This window comes from Panthera leo, chromosome E2, assembly GCF_018350215.1.
Source record: "Panthera leo isolate Ple1 chromosome E2, P.leo_Ple1_pat1.1, whole genome shotgun sequence".
NCBI lineage: Eukaryota > Metazoa > Chordata > Mammalia > Carnivora > Felidae > Panthera > Panthera leo.
In genome coordinates, this window is record NC_056693.1 from 30,743,100 (window position 1) to 30,764,443 (window position 21,344).

At 35.0% G+C, this 21,344-nt stretch overlaps 1 protein-coding gene across 12 annotated transcripts in view; it reads left to right on the forward strand.

The window, feature by feature from the left end:
* The window catches only part of CHD9 (chromodomain helicase DNA binding protein 9), a 233,048-nt gene that overhangs the window by 125,060 nt on the left and 86,644 nt on the right, over positions 1-21,344 (forward strand). For 11 of the 12 annotated variants that reach the window (XM_042920638.1, XM_042920644.1, XM_042920637.1 and 8 more), the window contains 5 exons: positions 12,609-12,720; positions 16,380-16,526; positions 17,489-17,557; positions 17,636-17,691; positions 18,580-18,697. In XM_042920638.1, the coding sequence (XP_042776572.1) occupies positions 12,609-12,720; positions 16,380-16,526; positions 17,489-17,557; positions 17,636-17,691; positions 18,580-18,697 (502 nt within the window). Of the gene's footprint in view, positions 1-12,608; positions 12,721-13,409; positions 13,482-16,379; positions 16,527-17,488; positions 17,558-17,635; positions 17,692-18,579; positions 18,698-21,344 lie in introns of those variants that run through there. The other variant, XM_042920651.1, reaches the window with a different exon arrangement.

Below are 21,344 nucleotides of genomic sequence, written 5' to 3' on the forward strand. Positions count from 1 at the left end.
TTTAATCTTCTCTCAACATAGCTTTCTGTACATTAATATTAGTAAAAGAAATTTAAAATAGGAGAACATTGCATACATAGAACAGAAAAAGGAAAACAAAACCAAACCCATTGCTGTGCCAGTTCCAAAGTCACTTCCTTAGTAGGAAGTGCACTGAAATATTTTTATCAGTTTTCTTTACCTCTTGGTTGTACTTCATTGGGCACCTTATAGATTGGAAACGTGAAATACAGTATTTTCTCAAAAACCCACAACTTTGGACTAAATGGAATAGCAGGAAAACCAAGACCACGTAAATCAACGATGAGCAGTGTTCAGCTCTCCCTGGTTTACTCCCTCACTTTCTCTCTGATTTACTTTATGTAATAAAGAGGCCAGGTGAGGATTAATGCTCCAAGAGAATTATAAGGACAAGGAATTGCTCTAGGAGGGTACATTAATGCTCAGTGTTTTTATCTGATGACTTATCTAATACATTTTCAAAAATAAAATGTAATAAATGTTAATATATGTATTATACGCAAGTTTTTGCATGCAAGGGTAAAAATAACCCAGGGCCAACAGTTTAGAGTTATTTTTGCAGAAACATTTGGTCATTTTTGAAGGCTTTATGTGAAATTTTAGATAAGGTGTTCAACCTGTTTTCTTTTTTTCCACACAAAAGAGTACACAGTAAAGAATTTGTTTATTATGAAAATCTTCATTTGCGTAAGAAATTACTGATACACTGTATAGATACCGAGAAGTGACAAAAATTTGGAAGACATTGATTCTCAGCATTTTAAATGCTGTCACCAAACTGAATTATATTGTTATGGCTTGATGCCTTTCCATCCCAACCATTAAATAACATGGGCTCTCTTGCCGTAATGGAGCAGTGATTAATATTTGTGATTTTGCATTTTATTTGCAGACAGCTAAAATGAAATTTGAAAGTTAAATATTTACTCCTTTTATATTTAGTGGTTTGGGCATGAAAGCAGCTGATTTTTCCAATATTCTGTCTAGTTTTAAATAGGAAACCCTGTATTTAATCGTTCAATGCATTAAGAGTTAGTATAATTAAAGTTTTTCAGTTTTAACTTAAACAGATACATAGGCAAAGTGGTGTACTATTTGGAAGTGCATTCAAAAAATAATGCACAAACCAAGAGAAACTGGTAAAGAAACTTCAAAAGTTACAGTAACTTTAAATTTAGGAGGGAATAGTATCTTTTAGAGGCAAAAGATACAAGAAGTAAATCTGGTTCAAGAAAAGCAATGTACATAAGGGGACATTAGGAAATAATTATAATAGAGAAACATGGATTTTTGGAAAATGTAATGTGGTAGGGAGTAGTAACATATCACAGTAGAATGCTTGACTTATCCTGGGGTATTTATATTTTTGTTAGAAATAGATTATTAAATGATTTTAATACTGCACAGCATTGATCAATTTAGTAATTGTTTTTAGAGATAGCATTCTTGAGAAAATAGGTGAGAATTGTACTGAAAAGATAAGTACGTGGCAAGACACTGAGGAGTTACTAGAGAAAAACTTGTTGAGAATATAAGAACATCCTTTTGATAGAGGAATTTATAAGTTGCAGCCAAGTAAGTAAAATGGAAGCTTACCTGTTCTAGTCAGCTGAAATATTTTCACTACTGTGCTTTCCAGTAAGCTGCTATTTAAATTTTGAATTTGCCAAGTTTTTAATTTCTGGTGAAGTCATCATTTAAGTAGTTTAGTTGCAGAATTTTAATTAACAGTATTTCATGATATATTAAACATTTGCTTGAAAAAGTTTTATTTTTCTATTAGTTTGAGAAAATTAGCTGTTGCTAATATCAAATGATAGATATCAGATGAAGTTGAAGGGAATGTGTGCTGGAGCTTAACCACCAGCAGTGTGAAATAGAAACTTTAAGAGTAACTAAATTTGTAAACAGTAAGTTATGGTTGATATATAATCAGAATTGGTGTTTATTTAACCCATGCGTGTCATTGTTTTGCTTCTGCTTGCTTGCTAGTGTGCTTGAAACCTTTTTATTATTTCTGCTACTTTTGTCGATGAATTTTTTAATACAAGGAAAAAAGTATCCTTTTCAGAGCACTTTTGTAGAGTCTCATTTAATCTTCACACCTCTGTGAGTTAGGCTGGTGCACAGTGGGCAAATTTGATTAAGTTCTTTGACTTTGGAGCCAGGAACATTTGTACAAATTCCCGTTTTGTCACCTATAAGCAGTGTGACCCTGGACAGATACTGAACTTCTCAAGCTTTAGTTTCCTCTTGTGTGAAAAGGGGATAATGATAGTATTTGCCTCATTGTGTTATTTTGAGAATGAAATAATTTAATAACATTTAAAGCATATGGAGCAGTACCTGGAATTTAATAAATGTTAGCCATTATTGTTTTCTGAAAGCATAAATAGCACGTAGCTATTTAGGGAGAAGGCTGTGGCCATGAGCCACGCCCCTTCTTTCAAGCCTAAACTTTCACTCACCTGCCTAGATTCTCTATTAAGGCTCTGAGACCAGTTAAATGAGACCAGTTAAAAAATCGAGCAGAGAGTGCTCAATCTAGTAGCACATATACTTAAAAAAAAATCAAATGGACAAACAAAAGCAGTTGCTAATTTTTAAGAGGGGTAATAGGTTACTAATGACTGTTTCATATGAGCATGCTTCTTCTGCTTATCAAGTAGCTAGAGTAGCATTTAGGAGGGGTAAATTTTGTTTGAAATATGCTTGGAGTTTGAAAGGTTGCCCACACTATTATGGGGAAGGGTGTGAGTTGAAATGGAAATGGCAGGTGTGAAATAAAGAGTGAGGTAGGGCAGGAAACAACCTTTTTCTATTTTAATGTTGTTCATGATCTTGGCAGTCAGGTTCTAACAAGCTCCCTTTCATGTAGAATATCAGATTTTTTTTAGTAATAGTAGGCACATAATAGATGCTCCATGAATGGAATAGAATGAATTTTGTCGAATGGATAAATGAGTGAAAGGTTAAGTATCAAATGGCACCAAATGGATGAATTTGATTTGTTAAATCAAAAACAGAAATGGCAAACTAGTCCTTCACTGAAACCACAGGAATATAACTAATGGCTTAGTAACAGTAGAAAGTTAAATTATAAAATAAATCCATTCTAAGCCTTCAAGTAGAATTTTCTTACGGCTCTATTTGTGATTTGAGATTGTGTGGTAGAATATCACATGATTTGGGGCACCTGGGTGGCTCAGTCAGTTGAGCATCTGACTCTTGATTTCGGCTCAGGTCATGATCTCAGGGTCACGGGATCAAGCCCCATGACAGGCTCTGCCCTGAGCATGGAGCCTGCTTAGGATATTCTCTCTCTCTCTCTCTCTCTCTCTCTCTCTCTCTCTCTCTCTCTCTCTCTCTCTCTCTTTCTTGTTCTGCTCCCCTACTGTGCTTGCTCACTCTCTCTCTCTCTGAAATAACTTTTTAAAAAATTTAAAAGGAATATCACATGATTTGATTGAAGCATTTTTAAATTTGTGGTTTGTAGTTTTGACATTTAAATTATGTTTATGTGTTGCCAATTAGGATACTTCTTTATATTACAGATTACAGATTATTGGACTGATATAGGTAGAATGATTTTGATACTTAACAATGTTTGTGGCCCCATAGTTTTAATCAGTAGTAGTCCTTCATGATTAAACTTTCTGTCTTCTTTTTTGTGCCGTCCATAGTTATTCTTTCTGTATGCTAGATGTTAGGTGCTAGAAGTAGCCTTTCTCTTTAGTTAAAGCAGAAAACATCTAAATATTCAAGTAGAAATTAAGGATGTCATGTTATAAAGGAAAATGAACATAATTAAATTCTGAAATTATATTGTGCCCTTTTTTGCTATAGTTTGAAATTCCAAGAAGGAAGGGGGAAAATAACATTTATTAATTACCTAATATCATATATATATATATATATATATATATATATACACACATATATGTATGTATGTGTTTTTTAAACAAAACTAAATGTAAGTTTGTCCATATGCATGTCTATAGAGATGTATTTATATCTAAATAACAAAATATATAGAGGAAAAAATGAACAAACAAAATCTGAGGGAAAAATACAATGAATCATCAGAAATTGAGAATTATCACTTTATAGTCCATGTTATTAATAAAGTGACAAGACCCTGATTGAATTTATTCAAAATAGTAACAATTTGATATGTTTGGATAAAATATAAATGTATTAATTAATTATTTTTAGGCATATGAAACTTTGAAAAATGTATGGTGTACATTTATTATGTATTTTTATTATTAATCATATACCATTAGTAGTCTATAGAAATTCTATAGTTTTTAAACGCCAAGCAGGTAAAATGTTTTGTTGATTTCACTGTTTAGATCTAAACCTAAACTCAGTGAAAATCTGAAACATTCATCTGCAGAAAGAATTGATACAGTATACATTATTTGTTATCATGAATTTAATGAAGATTTACAGTTCCATTTTTAAGAAGTATACCTTTATGTAAAATGTAAGACCTTACTAAGGTCTGTTCTTACCAAACAATGTGTTGTATGTATTTCATTGAATCTAAGATGTCATTGATTAATAAGACACACCAATAATTTATGTGTAAGAAAGAAAAAAAATATTGCAAGTTAAAACTATGGCATATATTTGATTATTAAATGAATCGATTTCAATAGATGTTAATATGTGGGAATGTATTAGATGTGGGAATCAATAGATGTTAATATGTATCTTAGAACAACTAAAGTAAAGCTTTTGATTTAATGCTCCTACTCTGTCAATGTTTTTTTTAGCATAAACACCATTTTCTTTTTTTTTTTAAGTTTATTTATTTTGAGAGGCAGAGTGAGTTCATGTGAGTGGGGGAGGGGAGGAGAGAGAGAGAGAGAGAGAGAGAGAGAGAGAGAGAGAGAGAGAGAATTCCAAACAGGCTCCATGCTGTCAGTGCAGAGCTGGACATGGGGGGCTTCATCTCATGAACCATGAGCTCATGACATGAGCCAAAATCATGAGTCCGATGCTTAACCAACTGAGCCACCCAGGCGCCTGCCTTTTCTTTCTTAAAAGCAAAGTATTTTTTAAGAATAAGAAACTATGCTGGTACATATGTGGACTATGATTAATATTTAGCTAATACTTATATCCTAAGTATATGAAACAATTCAGTGAATTCAATTAAAAAAAAAAAATCCTTTCTGTCCTTAAACACGAAGTCTTTTATAGTCCCAAATTAACCAAGAGCATACAATACAATGTTACTTTCACAAATTAAAGGATTAACTAAAATAAAGAATCCTTTTAAAACTTAGTTTTCCCAAAGGAGTTTAAGCTGGAGTCTTGCATTGATCCTAAATTGGAGAAATTTCACCAGATTAAGTGTTTCTTAAAAAAAAAAGTTTATATTTTATGACTTTCAAAATAGTCACACTGCCTTTCAACATTGTAATGTGAAATAGTATTTTTGCTTCTTTCCTTCACTTATGATGAATTGGATGCATTAATTACAACAAATGGACTAATTGGGGAAGATTCATTGTTTGTCCAATTATTGCAGAGAGAATCAGCAGGGGGCAATTACAGATTGACACTGTGTAGAATGCAACTTGTTACCAGCCTCTACTAATAAACATGTGGGCAGGATTCAGATGAGTGCATAAATTACATCTGAAAATCAAATATAGATGTCAAGTATAAACACTGAGGTTTTGTAGTGCCTATACTTATCAAATGAATTAACATTTCAAATTTATACTTAGTTTGAAATTGCCCTTTGCTGTCTGAAACAAGCAATGTTTTGATATTTAGTTCTTTCACTTGCCTGAATATCTGTTGCTGCAATTTGCTAACATTGATAACAGATTCCTTTAATGAAAAATTAAAAAAAAAGCTTGTGAAAAGCCTTTATTATTAATATATTCTGTATTTGGCACTTTACTTTGGTGATATTTCTAAGAATAGCAAACTGTCAGTTTATTTGAAGAATGTGTCTATAATGAAATTTTAGTTTCATTTATAATGAAATCTTATTTTAGAATTCATACAGTAGACTCTGATCCGTGATTGGGTATTTTACTTGTCTGATTTCATTTTATTTTTTCTACTTTTGGATCATCTGATTTCCCTCACATAATATTTATGGGAATCATTTGTTATTATACATGCAGTAGAGATTTCTGGTTGTTTGAAAATCGGATAAATTTTAACCATAATTACAAAATGACAGTAATAGTTTCATATTTCTCTGTATCCATTAAACTATGTATGTATATTTATTGATATTAAGTATCTATTGACTGGTTGAAGTGTAATGTCATTTTATTTTAAAATCAGTAAGATGTGTTCTTAAAAAGTAGACCAGGACTAAAGAGACCTTTATTGTCTTTTACTAAACTTATGACTTGGGCAGTTTATTTCACCTTCTGGTGCTGAAGTTTCCCTATTAGTATCATAGACCAGTACCTTATCTATGTCAGAATTTTTCTCAGGATCAACTGAGATATTGTAGGCGAAAGCACTTTGGTATTTTAAGTGCTCTATGAATATACAATAGTTTTATTATCCTGAATACTTGTTCATAGAGTTTTCAATGACAATAACTCTGAACCAGTGGTTCCCAAACCTAGTGGAACATCAGAATCTCTTCAGGAATTTTTTAGAAGTCCGATTGGAGTCCCACTTTATTAGATCAGAATCATAGGGTTGGGACCAACAAATCAGTCATTTTTTTTTTAACTCTTTATTTTGAACTAATCTCAGACTTGCAGAAATAGGTCAGAGTTCCTTTAGACTCTTCACCCAGCTTCCTCAAAGGTTAACATCTTATATAACCAAAGCACTGTTGTCAAAGAAAACACACACACACACACACACACACACACACACACACACACACACACACACTGACACGATTCTATTAACTTAGAGACCTCATGTAAATTTTGTCAGTTGTTCCATTTTTTTAGCCAGGAATCTACATTTCATTGTGTTGTCATCCCCCCTTACACCACCTCCAATTCAGGACAGTCCTCAGCCTTTGTCTTTTATGGTGTTTTTGGTTGTAAAGCTTACTAGGCCAGTGATTTTGTAGAATGTCTCTCCGTTTGAGTTTGTCTGAGGTTTTCTGATTAGGAGTCTTTATTTTTAACAGACAGCCTTCCAATGAAGGCTGCCTCACACATTTAGGAGTTACTCATCAATACCAACCTAATTTTTGTTCCCCTTTGTAGTATCACCTATATAACTGTTTTAGAACTTTATAATAAACCAATATGACTTCATTGTTTCCAAGAATCAGTGTTCTGTGTAAGTAACCCTAGTTTTTAAATCTTAAAATATATCTATATTTTACTCAGAAATATGTCAGTCAAACATGACTTAATGTTTTAGAATCAACTTGTCTCCTACCATGGAAATGCACCGTTTTTGAACAGAAAGGTCATGTGTAGATATTTAGAACTTTGAAAGGTTTATGTGGAAAACTACTATATTTGAAATATCTGTTACAAAGTTAGGATTTAAAAAAAGAGTTTTTCCTGGATTAAGAATGGCTAATGAGTTCGTGGAAAAAGATACCTGTACCAGGCCTATAGAACAACATTGGAAGAAAATACAGAATATACAGAAAATAAAATTTAAAAGGCACTGTTTTGTTTTGAAGAATATGTTTCAAGTAGGGGCACCTGAGTGGCTCAGTTTGTTAAGTGTCCAACTTCAGCTCAGATTATGATCTCACGGTTCGGGGTTCGAGCCCTATGTCATGCTCTGTGCTGAGAGCTCGGAGCCTGGAGCCTGCTTTGGATTCTGTCTCCCTCTCTCTGCCCCTCCCCCACTCACAGTCTGTCCCTCTCTGTCTCTCAAAAATGAATAGATGTTAAAAAAAAATTTTTTAAGAACGTTTTTCAAATAATTAATATAATGAAGGCTTATCTAAGTTATTATGGAAAATATTTTTATCTGACTTACCCTTCTCAGCCAAAAAAGGGTGGATGTCTAAAGTTGATCTGGTAGCAGTTATTAGTATTTCTTTTCTAGAGATTTAGGCAATACTTATCTATAAACTAATGTTTAAGCAGCCTGGTACACTGTCCTGAGAGAGATTTCATTTCATTACGTTACACCGCCACAAAGGAACAGTGTAACCTCTTCATAGTAATTCATAAATACAAAATATTTAAGTATCTCTGCTTTTGATTTCATTGAATTTTTTACTTTTGGGGTTTGGGTTTTTAAGCAACCTTATAGATTTGAGTTTTTAAGCAACCTGTATCAGAAGATGCATTTCACATAATTCAGTTAGCTTACCCAACATTGAGAAAATGCCTTTTTATGCAATATATTGAAGGGTATTAACAGGCCTTAGTTTGCATTTCATAGGAAATTGTTATTTAAGTAGCTAAAGTGTCCTTTTTACTAGTTTTGGTCTCATCTACAAACTAGTCTGAAATATGCATTTAGGTTTGGAGATGGATAGCAAATGGGGGAGTGCATCAAACATATATTTCTGCTACCTGATTTTACTTAGTTATCCCTGACTTTGCCACTGAAGATGGGCTGCTCAACTGCCTTAGGTTGTATTGTGTAACCACAAAGAACAACATGCTCACCCTTTGGAGGAGATTTTTACTGGACGAGGAGGCGCTAGAGGAGACTTCTGGGAAACTAATGATGTCTTGTTTCTTTTTTCTTTCTTAATGTTTATTTATTTTTAAGAGAGACAGCCTGTGAGCGGGGGAGGGGCAGAGAGAGAGGGAGACACAGAATCTGAAGCAGGCTCCACGGCCCGGAGCCTGATGCGGGGCTCGAACTCATGAACCAGGAGATCATGACCTGAGCTGTAGTCAGATATTTAACTGACTGAACCACCCAGGCGCCCCTAATGTTTATTCATTTTTGAGAGGGAGAGAGAGAGAGAGAATGAGAATGAGAATAAGAATGAGAATGAGTGGAGGAGGGGCAGAGAGAGAGGGAGACACAGAATCCGAATCCGAAGCCGGCTCCAGGCTCCACACTGTCAGCACAGACCCCAACACGGGGCTCAAATCCACAAACTGTGAGATCATGACCTGAGCCAAAGTTGGACACAACTGATTGAGTCACCCAGGTGCCCCAATAATGTCTTGTTTCTTGATCTAGAAGCTGGTTACACATTTGTGTTCATTTGAGAAAATTCATGAAGCTGTTCTCTTTTGATGCGTGCACTTTTCTGAACTTAACTTTATTATTAGTAGACTATTAGGTTTGGGGAAAGGGGTTGCATTTGGAGCATTTTGAGATTGTGATATCAGTGGGATATCCATGTGGACATGTCTAAGTAACAGCTGGTTTTATGAATAGATTTCATCTCTCAGGGACTGTCGATAGAAAAGAAGGCTGAAGACCCTAATTTGAGAAACAACAAGGTTTACAGGATGGATAGAAAAGGGTTGTCGAGGACTGAATCATGCTGAAAACTACCAATAGTAAGAATAGATGGAGGAAGAGGAGCCAAGGAAGTTTAGCAAGAACCAGGAGAGTATTGTGTCCCATGGCCAAGGGTATAGAAAAGGAAAAACTGATTCGTTATGCGTTGGTAGTAAAGCGTTAAAAATTCCCTTTGGGTTTGGCATTACAAAGGTCCTTTGTGGCCTCAGACATTAGGAGTTCAAGCTTTAGAATGAGGCCTACTTAATGTTTATCTCTATTCTTACTATAGGTGAGACTTGGAACAAGTTCTTTAACTTCGCTAAGCCTCCATTTCCTTTTATAAGATGCTGGTATTTGCCCCTTGGAATCATACGAACATCAAATGAGAGAATGCGTGCAAAAGTCAGCAGAGGCTGCCTCTGCTAGATAAGTGGAAGCTTTGAAAATGAAAAGTAGTTCCAAGAGTTCAGATAATGGCCGGTTGAGGAATGAAAATGAAACCGACCGTGTAGACAACTTTTTTAGGAAGTGTGGATGAGAGGGAGGAAGAACAGGATCATGTGGTATCTAATCGTAGACATGACCTCAAGGGAGAGTTGTATTTTAGGAGGTAAACCAACATAAGGAAACGGCACCAGACAGGGGAACACATGACCAGTGAAAGTAGTGAGAAGGAATGAAGTACAAACACGGCTAGTTCCTTCTTACTGTTTCAGAATATCTTTTTGGACTTTCTCTGATTTCCTGCTTCCAACATAAGCTGTGTTTGTACCTCTTGTCTGCTTTCTCCACGTCATCAGAAGAGTGCAGGTGACATACCAAGTCAGAGTCATCCTTCTCCTGTTGAAGGTGGTAATCATGCAGTACAATACAAGAGTAATCTGGGAATAACTCTTCCTAGAATTTTCTTGCCTCACATGTGGGCAACCAGTCATTGACCCCGTTGCTCTCACCATCTCTCGCTTTAGTTGTCATTTGCCTGATTGCTCCTTTCCCTGCCTTGCATTTTACTTCTTTGAGTTGCATTGCTCTCTTGTTGGAAATTCCTTTTGCCACCAATTTTATTGAGATATAATTGACATATAGCATTATATTCGTTTAAGGTGTACAACATAATGATTTGGCATATGTACACATTACAAAACTGTTACCACAATTAAGTGTAGCTAATACCCATCCCCTCACTAGTGACAGTTTTTTTCCTCACGACGAGAACTTTTAAGATTCACTCTCTTAGCAGTTTTCAAATAGACAATGCAGTATTGTATTTAACTAACATCACCATGCTATATTATTAAATCCCTAGAACTTATTGGTGTAAAATTCTCATATCTCCCAATTGGTTTATTATTTGGTTGTTTTCATTTATTCAGAGTATCTCAGAGCCATTTGTTGTCAGTGGTGAACAAGACAGATTTAGATTGTTTCAATTCCCACCCTGTGGAGCTTAAAATCTAGCCTTAAACTAAAATATTAACTCCTTACATGTCATACAAGGATCTTCTGTTCACTCTGTCTAGATGACCATCTCTCCATTTCCTCCTCCCGCACTACTTTGTATATTTCTTTTTTTTTAAGCGTTTATTTTATTTTTGAGAGAGCACGAGCAGGGAAGGGGTAGAGAGAGAGGGGGACAGAGGATCCAAAGTGGGCTCCGTGCTGACAGCAGACACCAGGGCTTGAACTCAAGAACGTGAGATCATGACCTGAGCCAAAATCAAGAGTCCATGCTTACCCAGCTAAGCCACCCAGGTGCCCCAGTACTTTGTGTATTTCTGACACACCCTTATCTCTGCACATTTCTCTCATTCTTCTGTAATATCACCCCCTACCTGGAATGTACCTTCCCCTTTCTTTCACTAGCAAACCCCCTTTTATCATTAGTTTCCTATCTCAAACTTTACCTTTTCTCTGTACCTCCTTTATTCTTCAGTAGACATAAGCACCTCTTCTTTGGTGTTCACATTACATCTGGCACTAACTTCCACTTTTGCCTTTTAACTGTGTTCATATTCTAACAGTGACACTTTAATGTTGGGGACTTTGTCCACTTTATCTTCAAATCCTAGAACCTAGGAGCACCTGGCATATAATAATTAGAGGTTAGTTCAGAAATTACTGTATCAGGACTTTGCCAAGAGCTCATATGCATTATCCCACTTAATGCTCAACAACAGTAGAGGTAGCTATTAGAATATCTCTATTTTCCAGGCAAGGAAACTAAGGCTAAAAGAGATCAGGTAATTTGCCAGGTGTCTTACAGATAGGTAAGTGGTGGAATCAGTTTTAATATTTTTGATGCTATGATTTCAAAGTGTGTGCTTTTAACCTCCAAGTTGCCCCACGTTGTTAAATAATTGTTGAAGAAAATTCTGTTTCTGATATATCACACTTCAAAATATTTTGGGAAGTTTTCTCTCTTTGAAATATGGATATCTAAAATAGAATTTCCCTGATAAGCAATTAGCATGATTTGTGGTTAGTATGGTGCTTTAAAATCATGCCCCCTTATCTGTTGAACGAAAAATAAGGAAATGTGGGAGCTCTATAATTTCTATACCTCTGATCAAGAAAAAAAGTTGAAAACACATTTTCATTTTAAACATTTGTATTTAATGGGTGTGTATAAATATTAATATACACATGTACACATACATATGAGAGAGACAGGCAAACTGTGGAAATATAAAAGAAGAGTTTTTAACTTTTTAGGAACATACAGTACAGCTAAGATAGGCCTTAACATAAATGAAATAATGAAAGAGCAATTCATTGTTAAAGTGTTTTAAGTAGGGGAGAAGTGAGGAGTTTGAATTCAGTAAGAGGTAGAAAGGGGGAAAAAAACCCTCATTCCAAATCTACAAGATAATAAATGGATTATTTTAATTATTAACTACAGTTCTATCACCTGACATTTTTCCCATGAAAAATGATTTTGAGCCTGAGAAACAAGTGCTAAAACTTGGCTGCCTTTCTATGCTTAGAAGTATGTTAACTGTAATATTGGCTTGTGTTTGTTCCATTAGAATACAGTTCTTGTCTTGAAAATGTCATTATGGATTTCATGATAGTTATCTTTGGTTGAACATTCATGTGATACAAAATGGAAAAAAGTTTATCATGCCAATCTTAATATGACCAAAAATAGAAATAAGGCAAAAGAGTTCTTACTGTTGGTTCCTTTCCTCTTGAAACAGCAAACTCATTATTACGTTGGGTAAGAAACAAAAAAGAAAGAATGAGTCTTCAGATGAAATATCTGATACAGAGCAGATGCCACGGCACACACTCAAAGAGGAAGACCCTCAAGTGAGTATTACATTTTTTCTGAGAAATGAAGCACTGGTAGAATTATTTAGATAGCATAAAACTGCTTTATGGTTATTTCTACTTTAGTTTAGTAGTAAAACTACATTGTATTACATGGTAGAACTTTAAGACAGCAAAATGTGCTTCTAGCAGTATTGCCATAGAACGTTAGATCTGGGAGGGAACCTACATATCCTCTCTAAACCCTTCATTTTTCAGATAATGAAACCAAAGCCCAGAGAGGTTAAGTAACAGTCCAAAGTCCCTGATGGCTTTTAGTATGGAGAAATATCTAGTGATATTATCCTGTACTTATGGAGTGCTTTTGAGTGAACTTAATGATGGAGATACTGATTTTTAGAATCACATAGAATGATAGAGCAAGTGGATTGAATCGTTCCTAGAGATAATTCCGTTGGTCTGCTTCTGTCAAAGAAAAGATAACCAGTTTTATTAAAAATCCCCTAATGTGGACAAGAATACTGTGCATTTTGCCTTTTTTTTTTTTTTTTTTTTTGAATAGGTGGATATTCAAAATAACCTTGTGAAGTTAAAAAGTCTATATGTAGTGAAGGTCATAATAATTCAGGCCACCCTCTGCTCTCTAATAATTAAAGTACAACTCTAGGCCGTATGGGTGGTGGCAGTTGTTGAATTATGGGGCCAGAAAGCCCCTGAATGGCCTTTCTTCTTCCTTATGCAGCTTCTTATCCAATGGGAGAGTAGTGGCTCAAGGCTCCTGGGCTGCTGCAAGAGTTGAGGTAAGGGCAGTGACTGAAGCTCCTAATATTATATGGCCTGGCTTTTTCTTCACATGTTATCCTTAACCTAGGCAAACTTACAGTTAACTTATTCAACATGAGAAAATTCAGTTGAATTTTTGCTAGGATACTGCTGGCCATTTTTCCACTATTGTTATTGCCAAACAACGAAATGGTAGAATAGGTTAACATGCGCATTTCTTCCGTGCTTTTCGCTGTAGGTTGCTGCATTGCGTTAACACAAAAATATAAATGGGGAAGGAAAGAAATATTTTCTGATAAATGATAATAAATCTATATTATTGATATATTTAAGTGTTCCATTATATGAATGATGGAAAGAGCCATGTAGCTTTCACTTACAGTGGACTCTCAAGATTTGAAGGCGTGAAAACTAATTTAAGTTTTAGGTTTAGAGTCAGGTGGAATAAAAATCTAAATGTGATATTTAATTTTTTTACCCTTAATCTTCATATAGAGTACTTCAGTAGTCTGACTATGTTTGCAGACTTAATATTTTTAAAAGCGCATACAGTACATTACGTTAGGATTATTATAGGACACAAGTGACATGTTATCGGAATGATGTGTTGTTTAAAAGCCTGTTTCTGACCTCTTATGTAAAGTGTTGTAGTTTGATCTTTTGAAGCCTCTAAGAAAAACCTAGAAAAATATTCAAAAAAAGAATTTGTCACCATTTTAAATTGTGCTTTCAAAACACTATAGAGAAATAAAGCCAGACAAAAGCACGTTAGCCAAAAATGTGCACACCAAATTAGTTTTTGTATTTTTAAAGTAGTAGAGATATTACATGACAGAGAAAGATAATTTGTTGAGAGTGGCACCTCATTTGGCTTGGCCTGATGTGTAGCTGTGTTCTCTAGTGGAATATAATTTATTCCACTGTAATGATTCCAGCTATAATCTTATAGTATCTATAATAATCTTATAATATTCCAGCAATAATCACATAACTCACACTTTTTAATTCATCTTTTAGATTGATAAAGTCTTCATAGGATGAGTATGCAGCTTACGATACGTGCCTCTCATGTTATCTTGTGAAGAATTATCTAAATGTGCACTTTTGTTAGTGCAAAGGATTCTTTCAGGCCACTCATTTACAATTTACGAAAGACCTAAATGAGGCATTTCAAAGTACTAATAGATACCTAAGTGACCAGAAAGGAAACTTTAATGCTGAAAACATCAAATGGAATCTTCTAAAAGTATATCGAATTACTCTTAAACTTCACTACCTAGAAGATTTGTGCCCAATGAGACATAACATTGGTAATACATGTTATTGTTAGAATAATAAATGTCACTGTTGGTTTATTAATTTAAGCTATTCTTGAGTATTCAGAGCTATATGATGCCTGTAGTAGAACTCTAAATATTCCTTCAGCCTAGTGTTAGATTAGAGATCCATAGAATTTTTCCCTCAAGTAATAGTAATTTTTTTTTCAAAATAAGATGTGGGAAAATTTGGGTTTCTAGAAGTTCCTTTTATTACAACTTTTATATGCCACCTTCCTGTCTCCCATATTAGCAACAGTGTTACCTTGAGTTTTGAAAATGTGTATGTCTTCATGGCCAAGAGATGGTACCCATCCTACATGAGTCATGAGGTTATCTACTGTATTTGGCTAACCTAAGTCACCATATTAGTACCTTTCTTTCTCTCAGTATTCCACAACTCGAGAAAGAGGCAGAGGCACGTAAAAGGCCACTGCAATTTTTTGAATGCAGTTTGTCCTCAGCCTGCTGCACTGATTGAGGCATTTTTGTAATGGCTATGGAAATACGAAAGGCCTACCAAATTGAGGATATTCGCGGAAACCAAAAGGAAAATGCATAGGTCATTTTGCTGGTTATAATGTGGGGGGATGTCATGGGAGTTACTAAATATATAAAATGGCATAGAAAAAGGAAGGAAGAAGGGGTAGATTTACCAAATATTGAGCAATAGAAAAGTTGGCTGAGATGCTTCCACCCATGAGATTTTAGGGATGTGGGAAAAAAAAGCAAACCTAGGTTCTTTGAAATTTTCAAGCCAATTTGAGATTTTGATTTTATAGTGGGGAAGATCAAATATTAGATATGTAGGGAGGTAAGTAAAGCCATGTGTATTATACCTGATTTTAAATCACTTAGATTACTTTAAAATGTAATACTTTTCAAAAGGCTTACTTCTGCTTTTGATAGTGTTTTTTATTTTTTAAGGGAAGCTAGTAAAGTCAGTAAAAAACAGCTTCCTCTTTCATATACATTAAATTATTTGGTAGATTTACTTGATTATTTTGTGTATCTCTTTTAAAATATTTTACATTATTTCATTCTGTTTTAAACAGAAGTTTGTGGGTTTTGTGGTAACAATTATTTAATATCTTGTTCTAGTTTTATGTCCCCGATTAATTATTTAACCAGTATACATCTGATGCACTTTTTAGGTTTGAAGCAAAAACTGCAAAAGTATTAACAGTTTAAAGTGTGTGTTGCCCAAAGTGTGAAATAGCTAAATAAAACATGTCTTTACTCTTCTCAACAATAGTTTCTAAAGACAGGTAATAAAGGTATTACTAATAAAATATATTTTGCCCAAGGTGTGAAGTGGTTAAATAAATCTTTTTTAATTGTAATAATTTCTAAAGAAAAGTAATAATGGTATGACTATTCTTTGTTATTTGAAACGTTAGGAAGTAGAACAAGATTCTGAGCCTGTGGCAAAGGGAAAATTATAATCTTCCTTTAATTAAAAGGAAAAATGAGAAAAGATGGATGTTGAAGACAATTTCAAAAATTTAATGTACAAAATTGCCACACTAGGAGTAATTATTTTTAAAGTCTTTCCTTTAAAATCTGTCATATAAATATGATCCTTATGGTTCATTACAGAAAAGAAGATCAAATCGTCAAATTAAAAGAAAAAAATATGCGGAAGATGCAGAAGGGAAACAATCTGAAGAAGAGCTCAAAGGTTCTATGAAAATAAAAAAGAATTCAGCTCCTTTACCTGGTGAACAGCCTTTACAGTTATTTGTGGTAAGACAGATCTGGGATTATAAGTACAAATCATTTGAAGTCAACATACATTCTTTAAAATACTCTCATTATCTTTCCTCCTAAAATCTGCTCCAACTTTTCCTCCTGGATTCCATATTGTAGTTAAAGGAACCATTAATTATTCAGATCAGAAACCTAGAGATTCATCCTTTCTGTTTTCTTCCTTTGCTTCTTCATACAGTTTATCACCTTGTTTTTCACCCCTTACATATGTATTTCTGAAACTCCTCCAAATGCTATCCTTTTTGCAGAATATTTCTGAATTATAGTCCTGATCATAGTACTTTTCTACTGAAACCTCCTCTAATAGCTCCCCAAGTCTTACAGAATAGAATGATGTGTTTTTAGCCCAGTGCACAGAGCCCTTTGTGTGGATTTTTTTTTTTTTGGGGGGCGGGGGGATGGGAGGGAGGCCTTACCTCATGCCACTTCTTCACAAGCACTGACTCCTCTGGCCTTATGAATATGGGTGCACGCTCTGTATCTCTGAGCGTGCATCTTCCTCTCTGCGCGTTCTTGTCACCTTCCTTGTCTGGATTGTGGCCCAGCCACTCACCTGCCAACTGAGTGATCTGACACCTTGGGCAAGCACTTATGTTCTCTGTGCTTGAGCTTCCTGATTGGTACAGTGGAGACAATAATGGTACCTACCTTGTTGTGTACTTGTGAGGGTTAAATGAGTTAATATTTACATGAAGTGCTGATGATCATGCTGAGCCCATTAGGCACAGTACGTGTCCGGTGATGAAGACGCAGGTGCTGACCAGGACAGTAACAACAGTGATGTTTTTCCATTTTTATATTCCTAACATTTAACACCACACCCGGCACGCATGCTCAATAAACATCCGCTGAATTTTAGTGTGTTCGTAAACCTACAAAGTAGCAACTAAAGGAGTTTTTAAAATGTGACGTCGTATTTTCTTTCTTCCCTCCCATAGGAGAATCCAAGTGAAGAAGATGCTGCAATCGTGGATAAAATCCTGTCTTCTAGAATTACAAAAAAGGAAGTAAGTAATCTCACATTACGTTGCACACTTTACGTGGCCTGAGTGTTACACTCCTAAGTGTTGATTTTATTTCCTTAGGTATCACCTGGAGTGATGATTGATACAGAAGAATTTTTTGTAAAATACAAGAATTAGTAAGTATCTGAGATAGAAAAATAATAGAAAATACTGATTTAAATATAAATTAACATTTAAATATATTAAGTTAAATTATTTTTATTTTATCTGCATTTTAAAGTGTTTAATTAATGCATGAACTTAAAAGGCTGCAAACCCTTTATGTTAAAATTTAAGGGAATTTGGGGACACCTGGGTGGCTCAGTCGATTAGGCGTCCAACTTCGGCTCAGGTCATGATCTCACGGTTCGTGAGTTCAAGACCCATGCCAGGCTCTGGGCTGACAGCTCGGAGCCTGGAGCCTGCTTCAGATTCTGTGTCTCCCTTTCTCTCTGCCCCTCCCCTCTCACTGTGTCTCTCTCTCAAAAACAAATAAACATTAAAAAAAAAAAAGTTTAAGGGGATTTTCTTCCAGAAAACACTAATTATTAACATCAAAATGAAAGAATAAAATATTCTTTTACAAATTATAGACGTTACTTGTTATGTTGTTGAACTTTTCAGATTTTATTCCACTTTTTCCTATACTTATGTGACAGAAAGTGTTTTAAATAAAATTACATTGGCTTTGAAATAAGTTAGCTTTCTGATCATAACAAAACTAATACAGTGAAGAAGTAACTGATAAATCACATCTCGTTGCCCTGATGACTTGGTTTACCATTCTGTCTTGTGTGGCAAATTGCACGTGTTTATACTACAGTCTCCTTAGGATATAATGATCACAGTGGCTTTATTTTAGAAATTGTACGGAGTCTGTTGGCATTAAATGAAATGATGAGCTGCCTATTCATAAAGTTGAATATTTTGTATTGGATGCTATGATTAAAAATAAATCTAAAAAAAACAAAACAAAACATGGTTTTCTCTGTCATTCTAATATATTGCTTTTATAAACATTTTAGCTCCTATCTTCACTGTGAGTGGGCCACAGAACAGCAGCTTTTGAAAGATAAAAGGATCCAGCAGAAAATCAAACGATTCAAACTGAGACAAGCACAAAGAGCACATTTTTTTGCAGACGTAAGAAAAGGAAATAAATGAAACTATTATGTGTTGAACTCTGAACACATTTAGTGTTATTCATCAACAATTTAAGTCTTATTCATTTTAATTCTTAGGCTTCCAAGTTTGATATTTGAATACAAATGCCATCTTCATATAGTAATTTTCTCTCCCCAAATGTAGCTTGGAAACTAGCTGCAGCAGGAGCACTGATAATTCAGAGTGGCAGATAACTCTTCTATTTTTATTTTATTTTTAGTTTTTTCTTGTATTTTTAAAGTCACATGTATTTCAGTACTTAAGAGTTGAATATGAGTGGGTTAATGTCTCAAAGAATTTTATCAGCAGAGTTATTCAAGTAATGGAAATGGTAATGTGGCAAATAAATGGAAATTTAAGATTTTTCAGTACATGAAATATGTTGCATATTTTCTATGCCAGGTGGTGTGTGTATGAACAAAAACATCATAGGAATAATTCACTTGAACGGTCTCACCTATTAGTTGATGGCCTTTTCTGCTCTAAATTTTTTTTCTTTCTTCTTTTAATGGGCTTATTTTAGAGCAGTTTTAGATTCATCTAAATTTTTTTTTAACTTTTTAATTTGAAGATTTTTTTTAGAGTTTCTATTTTGAAAATCTTAAGTTGTAAAAATAGTACAATGAATTCACATGCGTATATATCTGTATCTATATCTATCTTTATACTTGAAGTATAGTTGACATACAATGTTATATTACTTTCAGGTGTACAACATAGTGATTCCACTAGTCTGTATGTTACACTGTGCTCACCGCAAGTGTAACTGCCATCTGTCACCATACAGCAATCACAGCACCATTGACTCTATTCCCTATGCTGTACATTTTATTTTCCCACATATATTTTAACACGATTCCCTAAATGTTAACATTTTACCATGTTTGCTTTTCATTCACATTCGTTCTCCCTCTGCCTCAGTCTCTGCCTCAGTCTCTGCCTCTCTCCCATGAACATTCCTTTTTTCTTAAACCATTTGAAAGCAAGTTGCAAATACATCAGTATTTAAGTTTTCAAGAATTCTGTTACATAATAATATAATTAACATTGATGTCATATTAACCCATCTGCAAACCTTTTTCATATTTCACTAACTGCTCCACTATTTTTATAGCAAAAGATGTGTCTTCGTGTTTGTTAAACTGGTCCAGAATCCAATCCAGCATCATATGTTGAATTGTGTTGTCATATCTCTTTTAATTGGTCTTTCTTTGTTTTTCATTACTTGAACATTTTTAAGAGTATAGGTAATGGCGCCTGAGTGGCTCAGTCAGTTAAGCATCTGAATCTTGATTTCGGCTCAGGTTATGATCCCAGGATTGTGGGATCCAGCCCCGCATTGGACTCTGCACTGAGCGTGGAGCCTGCTTAGTTAGGATTCTTGTTTTTCTTCCCTCTGCCCCTCTCCCTGCCTTGCTCGCTCGCTTGCTATCTCTCTCTCTCAAAAAAAAAAAAAAAAGAAAAAAAAAGAAAAAAAAGAGTATAGGTGGTAAATTTGGTGGCGTCTGATGCTTCCTCGGGATTCAAGTCATGTTAAAAGAACATTGCTATATTGTACACCTGAAACTAATGTAACTCTGTGTATTGACTCCACTGGAATTAAAGTAAAAGACCACCACAGAAATGATACTGTAGCCTTCTCAATAAATCATATCAGGAAGTGCACAATACCTATTTGCCCCATTACTGGTGGTGGTAACTTTAATCACTAGATTATGGTGGTATCCGGCAGATTTTTGCACCATGAAGTTACTCTTACTTCCTTTCTAATTATAAAATCGACTTTAAAAATTTGATGATTCTAATGACCTCCTCAGTTTATGGATGCTGGGAGGTCAAAATTTTTTCACCTCCTCACTCTAATACAGAAATTTCTAATGAGCTAAAGATTTTAGAAATAATAATCTTTTAACTTTTCACAAAGGCTAATTTTTCTCACTTGACTCAGGTACAACATAAATTGGAACTATGCAGATTGTCTTAAAGTACCTCGTTACCATTCTGATGTTGGGCAGTGTCTTTGTTATCAAGAGATCCCGAGATGATACCATTGTTCAGGAAGGATTTGAGACAGTGAAGAGAATTAAAGACAGAACCATGGAGCACTACAGTATTTAAAGGTTAAGCAGAGGAGGAGAGGCAGCAGAGATAGTTGAGAAGGGCTATTGAAAGTAAGGCGTTGAGGAATGAGTAGGAAACAGCCAGGCAGACAAGAGAAGGAACAACAATCCATTCAGAAGGGAGAAGAACGAGTATAAAAACATGGAGGTGTGCCATAACATGGAGTTTGAAAAGGCTGTGTTTTTGTACTTTGGGAGCATGAAATCTGGGGTACAGCTGTGCCAAGCAGTAGGAGGTGAGGCTGGAGGAAAAGGTACGATCCTGTTTATTCCGCACAAACCAATGTGGGCCTGATCCCCAAACAAGGGAGGGTCACTGAAGGATTTGAAGCAGGGGAGCCATGGGTAAGATTTATATTTGAGAAAGATCACCCGAGGGTCAATGTGAAAATGGATTAAAGGGAGGCAAGAAGGTAGTCGAGGACTAGTTAGGAGGTTGTCAGAGTCCACATAAGAAGTGACGAAGCAGGGAGAATGAGGAAGGAGGAACCAATCTGAGCTGTCAT